The sequence below is a fragment of the Hemicordylus capensis genome, chromosome 3 (assembly GCF_027244095.1).
Source record: "Hemicordylus capensis ecotype Gifberg chromosome 3, rHemCap1.1.pri, whole genome shotgun sequence".
Taxonomy (NCBI): domain Eukaryota; kingdom Metazoa; phylum Chordata; class Lepidosauria; order Squamata; family Cordylidae; genus Hemicordylus; species Hemicordylus capensis.
Window position 1 is genome coordinate 262,152,914 of NC_069659.1, and position 14,942 is coordinate 262,167,855.

At 42.5% G+C, this 14,942-nt stretch overlaps 1 protein-coding gene across 1 annotated transcript in view; it reads right to left on the minus strand.

Annotated features, from left to right (window-relative positions):
- Positions 1–1,420: 1,420 nt before the first annotated feature.
- Positions 1,421–14,942, minus strand: part of GPR26 (G protein-coupled receptor 26) — a 35,009-nt gene continuing 21,487 nt past the window's right edge. The window contains exon 3 of the mRNA XM_053308490.1: positions 1,421–5,246. Within this exon, the coding sequence (XP_053164465.1) occupies positions 5,015–5,246 (232 nt within the window). The 3' untranslated portion in view covers positions 1,421–5,014. The remainder of the gene's footprint in view (positions 5,247–14,942) is intronic.

Genomic DNA, 14,942 nt, shown 5'->3' on the forward strand with positions numbered 1-14,942 from the left:
TTTAAATGTATACAATTCAGCTAAAGTTGAGTTAACATTCTGTGACTAGTTTTAAACACATCAGGCCGGTCTTAGGTATACTTATGATGCAGGCAGCTCCATTGCACTCCTTGGCACTTACTTATGTGTAAACATGGAAGAGCTTGAGCTGACAATCCCATCTGTGCTAACAAGCTTTTAACAATACAGTATCAAAGCTAAAGTTATGCAATGTTTTATGAACACAACGTGCTCCCCTGTCTATAATGGCTACCTGATTCATTTCAGCCAAGAAAGCTTCTGGAGTATGTACACTTCTTTTTGTGCATGGATCTATTCCTTTAATTGAAATATAAGGGATAGCCTATGCAGGCAAAAGCTTCATATGTAAAGTGGAACATACATGGGGTTCTGGATGAAGGCATTAATAAGTAAAACTCCTCACATTAAGTGAACTTAGAGGATGGTGTCATTCCTACCCTTATGTTAAGTATGGACATGCCAAATGTAAATCCCAGTCCTTCAGTACTGATTGTCTGGCTGACAAAATCTTATCCTGAGGGAAGGAGATCTGGTCTTGTGGTGGCAAGCATGAATTGTCCCCTTTGCTAAGCTGGGACCACCCTGGTTTGCATTTGAATGGGAGACTACAAGGCTATGTGCAGGACTGCCAAGTGGGTGGTGCAGGGAAGGCTGAGCTGAACTTACCTTCCCCCCAAGATGATCTGCCCTCGATGGGGGGGAAGCATAGATTGTGCTCTCACATGACCCATGCTGCTTGCAGCAGCACGGATCTCTGGATATTCCACAGTGCACCACACGGCAAGAGTGGTACATTGGGGGAATCCCCCAGGAGTCAGGGGCTCTAAGTGCCCAGCTGTGTGTGTTCTCGGGCGGCATGCAGCCTGAGCACCCACACAACCCCAGAGCCAGGGTTAAAAGTAGGATTAAGCAGGCGGGCAGTGCCAGGATCTGCACGGATCCTGGGTTAGGCTGCTCATGTGAAAAGCCTTTACATCTGTAAGATATCCCCCCTGGCCTTGCATGCAGAAGCTCCCAGGTTCCCTCCCTGGCATATCCAGATAGGGCTGAGAGAGACTTCTGCCTGTAAACTTGAAGAAACCACTGCCAGAAACCACTGGTCGGTGTAGACCAGTGTTTCTCAACATTTTTGGAGTCATGGACCGGTACATCCTTTGTGCACAGTTTCCAGGACCAGCAGTTAGTAAAGGGGTTGCCCCCCCTCATCCCCACCCCCAGGCACCCCCCAAAACAATTTTAAGCCGGGAGGGGGGCATCACTGCTGGGAGCTCCCCAAAGCTCATTCTAAACAGGCAGCCCTAGCTGCTGGGATAACACTCATTTAGCTTCCTTGAAATGGACGCTATCCCAGCAGTGAGGGCTGCCTGCCTAGAAATGAGCTCCGGAGAGCTCCCAGCAGTGGTGGCCCCCACTGGCTCAAAATTGTTTGGTGGGGGGATTAATCCTCATGGACCAGCACAGATCAGCACTCAACTCCTCACGGACCAGCACCGGTCTACAGACCGGTGATTGAGAAACACTGGTGTAGACAATATTGAGCTTGATGATGACTTTACATTTATCTATATGTCCCAACGAGAATGAAAGTTTCTAGTGCATCATTATGAATCTGAAATACAGTTTAGAAGAATGAAAAGTATTTTGGTTTCTACATGCTATGTTTTCTTATATATGTGCACAAACCTTTAAACATTTTATAGCCAAACCAAAAATGCGGGTTTTCTGGAACCAGCCAAAATGTATACAAGTCTGGATACTATTATTATTTATTATGATAATATGTATATACCACGTCCATATATTGCTCATATCCAACCAATACTACACACTTCCTAATCCCATTGATTTCAGTGGCATACACATAACTTTCCTGCAGGATTAAATTGAACTTGAAAAGGGTTGCTTTTTGTCTAAATCATAGCTCATGTTTTTCTTCATTTATGTTTGCCACTATGACAAATGCAAGGGTTTTAAAGTCGCTTCCTAGAGACATGACAAAGATGAGGACAGGATTGGTCCATTTGAGAAGATAATCAATTGAACAGTGGAGTCTTGGCAGCAGAGTATTTTAGTCCCTGGCACCAACTGTAATACAATACATAAAAGGAGGGAATAGATCTCAAGAAATCACACATAATGACAGACTATTTAAACCAAATAGATTTTCCAAGTAATATGGTATTTTAGGTTAATTACTATCTGGAAATGACAATAGCAAAAAGTTATATTCTGTCCTTGGGATTTTTTCTTTACAGCTTATTAATAGGTAAGAACATTTCGCATATACCAGATCATCTTGTATCAAATTTAGCTTTTGCTGATTTGAGATGAGTGTTATTAATAAGCCTCAGAATTAAAATGATAGATGGGGGTACTTTTCTATGAATCACTGGAAGATGGCTTCAGAGTGAAATATCTAAAACCATTTAATTATGAAATCATCTGTTAACTGTATGACTGAATCAATACTGAATGGGGGGGGGGGGAATGAGGCACCGAAGCTAGCACAATAAGCACTGAAGTGGTTGCAAGCATAAGGACATTCTCCTAAGAAATGTCAATAGAATTATCTTCTCTAGCAATTTAGAATTAGTAGCAATTTATATAGCTAATGCAATCAGTTACAAGCGATTGTAAACTCAGTTACAACTGCTAATGAAAATGGTGTCTTTCTCATAGCCTTTCATTAAAGAGGGAGGTGCTGTGAAACAAATTCAGAAGCTTAGTGTTGGTAGATTTACACATATTTGAAAGTAGTATCTAGTTATATAGAAAGAAAGACTCCAAACCCAGGAGTGCCAATGCATTCACAAAGGTTGTCGTTTCATTCATTTCAAAGGAAAGAGCATTTATTTCAAAGGAAGTGTGTGAATAAATGGGGCAACCCAGGCATGTCTGAAAGCCAAGGTGCACTGACATTTGTAGGAGCTCTCTGGGTCGAGGCAACAGTATTCAGATTTAAGTTGGGCTCTGAATGAAAATTTAGGGGAATATCATTCCATAACCTTTACTGAAAGTTAATTAGGTGCATTTGCATGGATAGTAAGGTTTTTTTTAGAGACTCATGTTCCACAGCATAACATCTGGGCATCTGTGTAATGCAATATGGCTGAAGAATATAATCATACACTTCCTGAAAGCTGAACTTTGGAAAACAAACAAAATCATTTGGAGGATTTAAGAGAAAATGATCCTCTCCTTCCAATTCAAGGCATCAATCAATCAACCAACTCAAGGCAACTAGCCTACAGACCTTTAACTGATCTGTCTCTTATATATTAATGCTTAAGAAATCAGTGAGAAATAGAGGAACTAACCATATCATCAGAACTGGAAGACAGAAGGGGTTTCCTTCTAACATTATAGTATTTTTATTTGGTGCAAAGTTCTTAATAAATATTATTAAATATTATTATTAAAATAAATACAGCTCTGATCCAGTCCCTTCCTTATGCATGTCATTAGGTTCATGCAGTGATCAGTGTACAGGAGGGATGGGCTACCAATGGGAGAAGGGAAAACAGCAAGAGGGGGAATTACAAAGGATTAAGAGGGGGAAATGTGGCAAGTGATTAGATTGTCCTCTTTCATTTTGTATTTTAAAACCACTTCCAGCAATTTCCAAGAGTTCATTGTTTACAGACTTCTAGTCACTGGAAACAAAAATATTTCTAGAGTTTTTTAAAAAATACATTTGATTGAAGTTTTCACTCTTAAATTTAATTGTTCATGATAAACCATTTTTATCTTAATTTAAAAATAAAAATAGATCTAGCTAATATTATCCTTTTTGGCATCTGTGCAAACACTTCATCCAGTTCTGAGCATTAATTAAGGAGACCTACACAGCATTTCTGTACACAAAGCCACTAATCAGAACATTATCATTATCATGTAGAAAACATATAAGAATATTAGCTATTGCCTTGTGAAGAGTATTACATTCCAGACTGCCAGCAGCCTGTACAAGCCAGAGCACTGCAGACATTAGACACCTACAAATTAACGCAACAACATTTTAGGTATTTTCACAGTCAGAAAATCATTGCAACAGGGGAAAACTTGTTCACTATGAGGTGCAGCTACCTGCTTTCATAGTATGATACTCTAATACTCTGTTGGGGAGAATCTGAAGTGACCTGGGGAAAGATGAGTACCTTCACTCTGAAGACAAATTGTTTACTCCAGGATACACATGCGGACTATATTACCTAATCCAGGGATGGTGCCTGTCAAGCATCAACTCTTTGCTTGGTAGGTCAGTAAAGCCTATATGTCTGGGACCTGGAATTTCTGAAACAGTGCACCCGGTCCCTGAAATAAGAGTAATCTAGACATGCCCTTATGATGTGTGAAAGCAATTGCTCTTTAATATACAAGGGCAATTTGTGTGTTGCTTGACAAATGTAAGCAGGACCATGCCACAGTAGTAGCTTTTTTCCATATCATTTTACAGAGAAAAGTATTGCTCCAAGCCTGGAGCAGATGGGTCAAACACTACCAATTCTGATCTTTCAGACTTATGTGTAATTAGGAATGGCCAACTGTCTCAGAAACAATCAGGAGGATATCTACATCTTTCTGATCACATGTTGCCATGGTCATGAGTAAGCAGATGTTGCTGTCACACATCAAAACTGGCACAAAAGGTCCAACATTTCTTCAGGGTTGGCGTATTTTTGGACATGTAAAGGCAACCTTTATCTTTACCCATACCCAACCACACTTGTATTAAAAAAAGAGGATTTTGCCTTTATGGAGGAGACACACATTTCATGAAGCTGGTGGAGATTTTCTGAGACAATATTGGATATCAGTACTGAAAGGCAGCCAACTTTGCTATGAAAATCATCACCTAAGTTGCTGAAGACTTAGAAGGCAGGCTTTCCAAGATATTGTCAACTGGTGATATTAGGGACACCAGTTACTCCTCCTCCACTTCTTTCCACCAGGATTAGGCTACATTTAAGAAATAGTTCAAAACCTGGCCTCTTCATTCATTTGCTTGCAAAATATTCCGACTCTGTGATTCACTTGTGAGGGCTGATGAATTTATTGAGCTTCTTTTAAGAATCTTGTTTATGATGTCCTTCCATGTCTTCTTGTACTGGTGTCGTAACAAAGAGTATACAAAGGGATCTGAAACAGCTTTGCTATAAGCCAGACACTTGGAAATGACTCCCCAGTGTGCATTGATGGGAACTATAGATGACAATTCTACCAGTCTGCCAAAAGAAGAAGAAGAAGAAGAAATATTACCGTCAGGTAAATATATCCAGGATAAGAATCTGCTGAATTTGACCAAAGATTCAAAATTATTTTTCCAGCATTGGCACCAATGAAAAATTCACAAGCAGGACATTATGCAACAGCCCATTCCTGCTGCTGGTCCCTAACATTTGGCATTCAGAAATACACTGCCTCTGAACATGGAGGTTTTATGTAGCTCTACCAGCTAGAGTTGTATATTAAGGATGCAAACACTGCAAATCTACTTTTATGCCTACATACAAATATCACCAAAATACTAACGGCCAGGACACTCAAACAAATGGTGTTTGACTTGATATGCTCATGTATTTCAGTACACAACTACCTACACACACACTCTCACACACACACACCTCACCATGGAGTATGAACTGGCCACTTTCATGAAGAAAGTTGTCATCTTTTCATACTCATACCTTTTTTCAGGCCTCTGCTTTCAAGAAAATGTGTGTGGCACCCCCCATAAAATATGCTTTTAGAATGATTCCCATGAAAGCAGTACATTCACTGATTATTTATTAAAAATTTGCTGTAAAACTGGCAGCTTCCACCAATGTAAATGTAACTGCAATATGCATAAAAGTGAACATAAAACAATGGAGCTCTTCTCACGATTGGTGAGAAGAGCTCCAGGGCGGTCTGCGGGGAAAGTGGGTTTAACTTACCTTCCCCACAGATGATCTCCGTGCCTTCCCTGGGCGGGAAGATCACCCGCCCAGACGAATGGTGGCTTGTCTGGCAGGTCCGGGGGTCAGGGTGCTGGGACATGCCGCTGCATGTTGCCCCCCTGACTGGAGCTCCAATAATGCACCATGCAAGTGTATTGTGCATTACTGGGATCCCCCCTCCCACTTGAGTGTGCCAGCCGTGGCTGAGACGTGATCCAAAAAATAAAGTTAAGGGAGCACTCGCTCCCTTAACCTCATTTTAGAGGGAGGCTACTTTGGTGGGTTTGCCACTGTGTTGCTGCTGGGATTGGGCCCGATCCCAGTGGATCACACACACATACACAACCTTAGCCTGGTTTTGCATGTATATGTGAATAGTCTCAATGTCCAATCAGAAGCAATTCCTTGCCATGGGATGTGGTAATGTCCTCCAGCTTGGACAGCTTTAAAAGGGGCTTAAACAGATTCATGGACAGGCCTATCAATGGCTCAAATCTGGTGGCTGTGGGCCACCTCCAGCCTCAGGGGCACAATGCCTCTCAATACCAGTTGCAGGGGAGCAACAGCATGCCCTCACCTCTTGCCTGTGGGCACCCCAGAGGCATTTGGTGGGCCACTGTGTGAAACAGGATGCTGGACTAGATGGGCCTTTGGCCTGATCCAGCAGGGCTGTTCTTATGTTCAGTGTGAACTAGGCTGCTTCAAGCGGAAGGTTGTGGGCCAGTGCTCAGGGGCAGCATAGTACCCTTTCCATGTGTGCCCTAAACAGGAAGAAAGGCAAAATGGCACCATGCGGTTTCCCTTCCTAATATGAAAGGAAAGAATACAGAGACAATGGAAAGAAGAAATTTTGTAGGGGTGTGGTTTTAATAGAAAAAGGAGGAGAGGAAAGAGAGGGGGCATCCATTTGGTGCTCCACTTCAGGTAGCAAAATGGTAGGAGCTAGGATCATGTCATGTGGCTCTGACACACCACTATTGTTAGTAGAAGGGCAAATCAGATGGACATCCAAACCAAGGTTATTTCTGGGCACTGCTACCCAAGGGCAGCATTTGAAGGCAATAGTAACTATAGATTTTAAGTGAAAAATTAGTTTCACTTTCTTATAATTACTTTCTGTCAAGCTGTCAGTTTCCAGATGGGGTTTTCTGTCCCATGCAATCAGTGCAGGGCCAGATTAAGGACAACTGATGCCCTAAGCACAGCCCAACAATGGTGCCCCCCTTGGCCCCCTCCATTGTTTAACTGACAAGACATTAAGACTCAAGCAAATTATTTACTTATACCTTAATATTTATTTAAATTATAAAAAGTTTTCTTCTAGATTTTTTACAGTAAAAGAAAACAGTTCCACTGCCTATAATTTCTTATAAATAGCCGCAACAGAAGGAATGATTGAGAAAAATATTTCATCTTCAAGGTCAGACATCATAACATACGACCATCTTTTACGTGAAGTTTTATCAATATTTTGTCCTGCTCTTTACAGTAATCTTTCGCAAATCAATGACTTTTTACTTCAGATACATAGTTCAGTAGTTTCTCGAAACTTTAGTCACTCACCGAGCCAAAGAAGACTTTTTTTTTTTAACAATGCAGAGTAAAGTCGAACACAGCAGATAAAAACAATTACAAAAAATCAACTAAAGTTGAGTGTGGCAGTGAAATGCAAGGTGGCAAAAGAAATACAAGGTGACAATAAGGGAGGTGAAAAGAGAGTTTGAGGAACATTTAGCTAAAAGTATCAAGGGGAAAAATAAAAACTTATTTAAATACATCAGAAGCAGGAAACCTTCCAGGGAGGCTGTTGGACCATTAGACAATGAGGGAGTGAAAGGGATTATTAAACAGGATGTTGCAGAGAAGCTCAATGAGTTCTTTGGGTCCATCCTCACGACGGAGAATACAGAGCATATACCTGTTCCTGAACCAGACTTTTCAGGGATGGAGGCTAAAGAACTGAGTTAGATAGGAGTGACAAGAGATGATGTTCTAAACCGTCTGGAAAAACTGAAAACTAACAAATTGCCAGGGCCAGATGGCATCCATCCAAGAGTCCTCAAATAACTCAAATGTGAAATTGCTGACCTCCTTGCCAAAAGATATAACTTATCCCTGCAATCAGACTCTGTATCGGAGGACTGGAAAGTAGCAAATGTAACACCAATTTTCAAAAAGGGATCTAGGGGCAATCCGGGAAATTACAGGCTGGTTAGCTTAACATCCGTTCCAGGCAAACTGATGGAAAGCATCATCAAGGATAAAATTATAAAGCACATAAAAGAACAGGCCTTGCTGGGGGAGAACCAGCATGGCTTCTGCAAAGGTAAATATTGCCTCACAAACCTTTTGGAGTTCTTTGAGTGTCAAGAAGTGTGTGGATCAAGGTGATCCAGTTGACATAGTATGCCTAGACTTACAAAAAGGTTTTGACAAAGTTCCTCATCAAAGATTCCTGAGAAAGTAGACGTCATGGGATAAGGGGACAAGTGCATATGTGGATTGCAAACTGGTTGAAAGACAGGAAACAGAGGGTAGGTATAAATGGAGAGTTTTCACAATGGAGGGAAGTAAGAAGTGGGGTCCCCCAGGGATCTGTACTGGGATTGGTGCTTTTTAATTTATTCATAAATGATCTAGAAGCAGGGGTAAGCAGTGAGGTGGTGAAATTTGCAGATGATACCAAACTCTTCCGGGTAGTGAAATCCAAAACGGATTGTGAGGAGCTCCAAAAGGATCTCTCCAAACTGGGGGAGTGGGCGACAAAATGGCAAATGTGTTTCAATGTTGGCAAGTGTAAAGTGATGCACATTGGGACAAAAATCCCCAACTTCAAGTATACGCTGATGGGATCTGAGCTGTTAGTGACCTTGGTGATCCAAGTGATCTTGGAGTTATGGTGGACAGCTCGTTGAAAGTGTCAACTCAATGTGCAGCTGCTGTGAAAAAGGCCAATTCCATGCTAGGGATCATTAGGAAAGGGACTGAAAATAAAACTGCTAATATTATAATGCCCTTATACAAAACTACGGTGCGGCCACACTTAGAGTACTGCGTACAATTCTGGTCACCACATCTAAAAAAGGACATTGTTGAACTGGAAAAGGTGCAGAAGAGGGCAACTAAGATGATCAGGGGCCTAGAGCACCTTCCTTATGAGACAAGGCTACAACACCTAGGGCTTTTTAGTTTAGAAAAAAGACAACTGCGGGGAGACATGATAGAGGTCTATAAAATCATACATGGTGTGGAGAAAGTGGATAGAGAGAAATTCTTCTCCCTCTCCCATAACACTAGAACCAGGTGCCATCCCATGAAATTGATTGCCAGGAAATCTAGGACCAACAAACGGAAGTAATTTTTCACACAATGCATAATCAAATTGTGGAATTATCTGCCACAAGATGTGGTGACAGCCAACAACCTGTATGACTTTAAGAGGGGTTTGGATAACTTCATGGAGGAGAGGTCTATCACTGGCTACTAGTTGGAAGGCTGTAGGCATAGTTGAAACTGGGGGGGAGCAGGCAGGGCACATGCCCTAGGCACCACTGAGGTGGGGGCACCATGCCAGTTCCTGCAACCCCCACCCCATTGCCCACCTGCCCAGCCCAGGGCCCCACAGCCACTTGCCTCCAGCTCCGGCTGATCGGCGATGCCTAGGATCGGCAAGGCCTGCAAACTGCAGAGCTCTTCTCTCCCCACATCTCAGATGATTGGCGGGCGGGCGGGGCTTCCAGAGAGGCCTCCCTGAAGCCTGTACTCGGCAGGCCAAGCAAGCCAGGAAGGAGGAAGCAGGCAGAGTTCTCTGCAGCAGCAGCAGCAGACCGTCTGCCCAGACCATCCAGCACAGCTTTTGCCAGGTAGGCTGTGAATTCCTTTTTGTGGTCCCCCCACCCCTATAGGAATATGCTTGCCATAGGGCTTTGATATGGGGTGGGGTGGGGCAAGACTGAGAAGTCTCTGAATATTTAATTTAAAACAGACTGAAAAATGTGCTGGCTTTAAAAACAAAAACTATCTAAAAAGGCCTATAAGTGGCTTGTTTCAGGTCAGAAAATTACAAAAACTTCTGGAACAAGTATATTTTATTTATTTTCATTCATTCATTCATAAATGCACTTATGTTCAAGTTGTTTTGCAACCCAGAAGGTCTGAGTGAGAACTGTGAAGCATGTGTTGTGCTTTTATTTTTATTTTTATTTTGTTTTATTTTTCTTGTGTGTGAACTGCTCCCCAATAACTTGCAGGGACTTCAGGGTAAATCTGGCCAACATGTGAATGCAGCACCTCCATTCCAGAGGAGATGTGTGTTAAAGGGCTTTAAAAGCCTCGTGTGAAAAACCTCCTGGAATCAAACTTTACTGAATTTGTTCAGAATTCTGAGAAAACAAACATAGGCTCACCCTGCATGGTTGAAAGTCTCCTTTGCTAATCTGCAGCGAGGGGGCCATTTTAATAATTAGCATTGCTAGTGTGTTCTAGGCATTAAAAGTAGCACAAATATATAGTACTCAATGTATATCACTATATACTGTGAAGTGTGCATGTGTGTATTCAGTGAAATGTATTTCCAGGCAGCATACTTATTTTGGAATATCAGACTTAAATCCTTGGGGGCCTGGAGTGTGTGGAGGCCCTGGACTTTGAGGCGCTGGGGGCTCATTTTAAAATCTCTTCTTGGCCAATTCCAACCTTGCTATGCCCCTGGCGGTCACTACACATGGGTTTCTGCACAACACCTGCACAGAAGAAACTTCCATGTAGAAAATGTGTCTCTTGTAAATTGACCCTGAATTTTCCATCCATGACTGGGATATCTGAGAGTTAGAGTCAGTAATAAAAGAAGAGCACACTGCTTGTGACAGGAAGGGGCAAATTACAATGATTTCTTAGTCTGGCAGGGGCTGGTTTTGGCCCTGGCAGAACTTGGCTGTCTGCTCCTGTAGCAAATTCCTCTGTCTAGTGTAGCAAACTAATGTATCCTCTTCCTACTTGGTGTCAAAGTAAGCACTAGTGTGGTGAATGCACATATACCCCATCATGAGCCAACAGTCATCATAAGACAAAGGCTGGCAGGAATCATTCACTGGTTTATAGACACACACACACCCCACCACCTTCTTCTTCCCCTATTTTGCTAGTGGCTATTTGGGCAGGTGATCCTCTAGTCTAGGACAAAGTCATGTTTTTTAAAGAATGAGATGAGACAGAGAAAATGACACTTGGAATCCTCGCATAACTCCTGACTGTTGTTCTAAGTCTTTTACAGAGATGGCTCATGTTTTCAGGTTTTGATCAACAACCATGTCTAGATGGTACAGTGTTCCTTTTAACAGGGATTTCCAGATATTGTTGACTACAAGTCCCATCATTCCTGTTTGGACAGCAGTGCAATTTCAGTGCTTGCCCTAGGCGCTATTTTCCCTAGTTATGCCTCTGGCTGTAGGCCACCTCCAGCCTCAAAGGCAGGATGCCTCTAAGTTCCAGGGTCAGGGGAGTAACAGCAGGAGAGAGAGCGTGCCCTCAGCTCCTGCCTGTGGCTCTCAGTGGCATCTGGTGGACCACTGTGTGAAACAGGATGCTGCACTAGATGGGCCTTGGGCCTGATCGAGCAGGGCTGTTCTTATGTTCAGTGAAAGAGTTAAGGGCATGATGGCTAGGGGGGAAACTCTGTGGTGCCCCCCTTCTCTTGATGCCCTAAGCATGTGCTTGTTTTGCCTTATGGTTAATCCAGGGCTGAATCAGTGCCACTCTTATGTTTAAGATCTCCATTAAGACGAATTTAAATTTATGCAAGGCCTTTTGTGGTTTTTCTAAGAAGGCTTTTATGATTCTCACAGAGAGAGGATGAGCAAGGAAATCCAGAAGAGAGGCAAAGGATAATGTAGGAAAGGACATCATTCATGCTCAAACACTTATTGAAATACTTTCGTAGCTTAGATTATTGGTATTCTGATGGTAGTTGATGAGAGCTTAGTGAATACCTTGAGAGACCAAGATGCAAAGTGGTTTGTATCCTATCCTGCATCGATCAATGTTATGAATTACAATTTACCTTTTACAAAAGAACATCAAGTAGGGATTTGGAAGAAACAATGGCTATTAAGAAACCCCTTCATTTTTCAGAAAAGGATTTGGCAGTTTTATTACATTTCCTTAAGTGTCCTAAAATATTTTCAAATGTTCGTAACATATATTGTTTTGAAACACCACTTAGATGGTTTTTATATTTAAATTGTGCATTTATTTATTATTAATATTTCTATACTGTCAGTGACATACTGTGCAGCAAAACAAGGTCGGTTGGAACAGTCCCATCTGCTCCATCTTAAAGTTGCACAAATGAGGTTGTCTGGAAGTTTAGTCAGCAACTGTTTCAACAAAAATGTTCTTAAAACTGTTTAGATAGCAAAAAGTATGAGAAAATGGTTTCCTGCGCCAAAAGGGTTCACAATCTAAAAAAAAATATCCAAAGAGGGCACCAGCAACAGCCACTGGGAGGGATACTGTGCTGGGGTTTGAACAGGGACAGTTGTTCTCCCAGGGCTAAATACAAGAGAGACACCACTTTAAAAGTGCCTCTTTGTCCAGTGAGTTAATTAGGGGTTAATACATTGGCTGATAGGCTGACAAAACTGCTTGACAGAAGTCCCTTGGAAATTAATAGGACAAGTTAGTCATAACTAACCTAGCCTATCAATTTCAGTTGGGCTTTGGTCAAGTGATTTAGTCAATATGTTAGCCATTTAATATAGTTTTATTTCTCTCTGATCCAGTACCATGCACAGAAGTAATTTCTGTGTATGTATGACTTACTGGATCAGGAAACGTGGGCATAAGTCTGAGATGCATCCAATTTTGGACATTGCTTTTAATTGGGTTGGTCACATGCAGATGTACTGCACATACAGATGTGTATTCCCATTCATATCCTGAAGCAACTACTCTTGCAGAGATCCATGATTACAGGTTGAATTGGGGCACCACACACACACACACACACACACACACACACACACTTACTTTTAGGCTGGGATCCAACATGCGGAATGTGATATTTACTTAATTTCATCCATATTAATTAATTAATTAATTACATTTTTATAACACCCCATCTGTCAGCTCTGGGCAGTTCACAACACGCATACTCAAAAACCAACAAAACAATCAAAAATTAAAACAGTTTAAAACAATTAAAAAACCCTGGAAGGCCAGACACCACCCCCCCCACACACACAAAAGGAGTCTTAAGGGCTCTCTTGAAAGCCAGTAATGTTGGTAAGCCTCACATATCCACAGAGAGCCAATTCTATACCCTAGGAGCAGCTGAAAAGAAGGCCTAGTCCCAATGTTCCACCAGATGAACCAGTGGCAGCTGCAGGTGAACCTCTCCATATGACATTAATGTGTAGTGCAGATCATGCAGAATAAGGTGCTCCCTAAGATAACCCAGACTTAAGCCATTCAGGGAATCTATTCACATGAATGTGCAAAACCGAGCTAAGGGAGCCTAGTCTGGTTTTGCATGCTTGTGTGAACTACCAGGATTGTGCCTGATCCCGGTGGCTATATGGTGGCAAACCTGCCTAAATAGCCTCCTAGTTAATTGATTGATTTAACTGATTGTGTGTCTGACATGGCTGCTTGCAGCCACGGTGGGCATAAGAACATAAGAACAGCCCTGCTGGGTCAGGCCCAAGGTCCATCTAGTCTACATTCCTGTTTCGCACAGTGGCCCACCACATGCCGCTGGAAGCCACAGACAGGAGTTGAGGGCGTGCCCTCTCTCCTGCCATTACTCCCCTGCAACTGGTACTCAGAGGCACCCTGCCCTTGATGCTGGAGGTGGCCCACAGCCCTCCGACTAGTAGCCATTGATAGACCTCTCCTCCATGAAGTCATCCAAACCCCTCTTAAGGCCATCCAGGTTGTTGGCTGTCACCACATCCTGTGGCAGAAGGTTTCACAAGTGGATCACGCGTTGTGTGAAAAAGTACTTCCGTTTGTTGGTCCTAGACGTCCTGGCAATCAATTTCATGGAGTGACCCCTGGTTCTAGTGTTGTGTGAGAGGGAAAAGAATCTCTCTCTCTCCACTTTCTCCACACCATGCATGATTTTATAGACTTCTATCATGTCTCCCCGCAGTCATCTTTTTTCTAAACTAAAAAGCCCCAGGTGTTGGAGTCTTGCCTCATAAGAAAGGTGCTCTAGGCCCCTGATCATCTTGGTTGCCCTCTTCTGTACCTTCTCCAGTTCAACAATGTCCTTTTTAAGATGTGGTGACCAGAATTGTACGCAGTACTCCAAGTGTGGTCGCACCATAGTTTTGTATAAGGGCATTATAATGTTAGCCGTTTTTATTTTCAGTCCCATTTCTAATTATCCCTAGCATGGAATTGGCCTTTTTCACAGCTGCCGCACATTGAGTCAACACTTTCAACGAGCTGTCCACCACAACCCCAAGATCCTTCTCCTGGTCGGTCACCGACAGCTCGGATCCCATCAGCATATACTTGAATTTGGGGTTTTTCGTCCCAATGTGCATCACTTTACACTTGCCAACATTGAACTGCATTTGCCATTTTGTCGCCCACTCCCCCAGTTTGGAGAGATTGTTTTGGAGCTGCTCACAATCCGTTTTGGATTTCACTGCCCGGAAGAGTTTGGTATCATCTGCAAATTTCACCACCTTGCTGCTTACCCCTACTTCTAGATCATTTATGAATAAATTAAAAAGCACCAGTCCTAGTACGGATCCCTGGGGGACCCCACTTCTTACTTCCCTCCATTGTGAAAACTCTCCATTTATACCTACCCTCTGTTTCCTATCTTTCAACCAGTTAGCAATCCACACATGTATTTGTCCCTTTATCCCATGACAGCTAAGTTTCCTCAGGAGTCTTTGATGAGAAACTTTGTCAAAAGCTTTTTGGAAGTCCAGGTAGACTATGTCAACTGGATCACCTTGATCCACACAC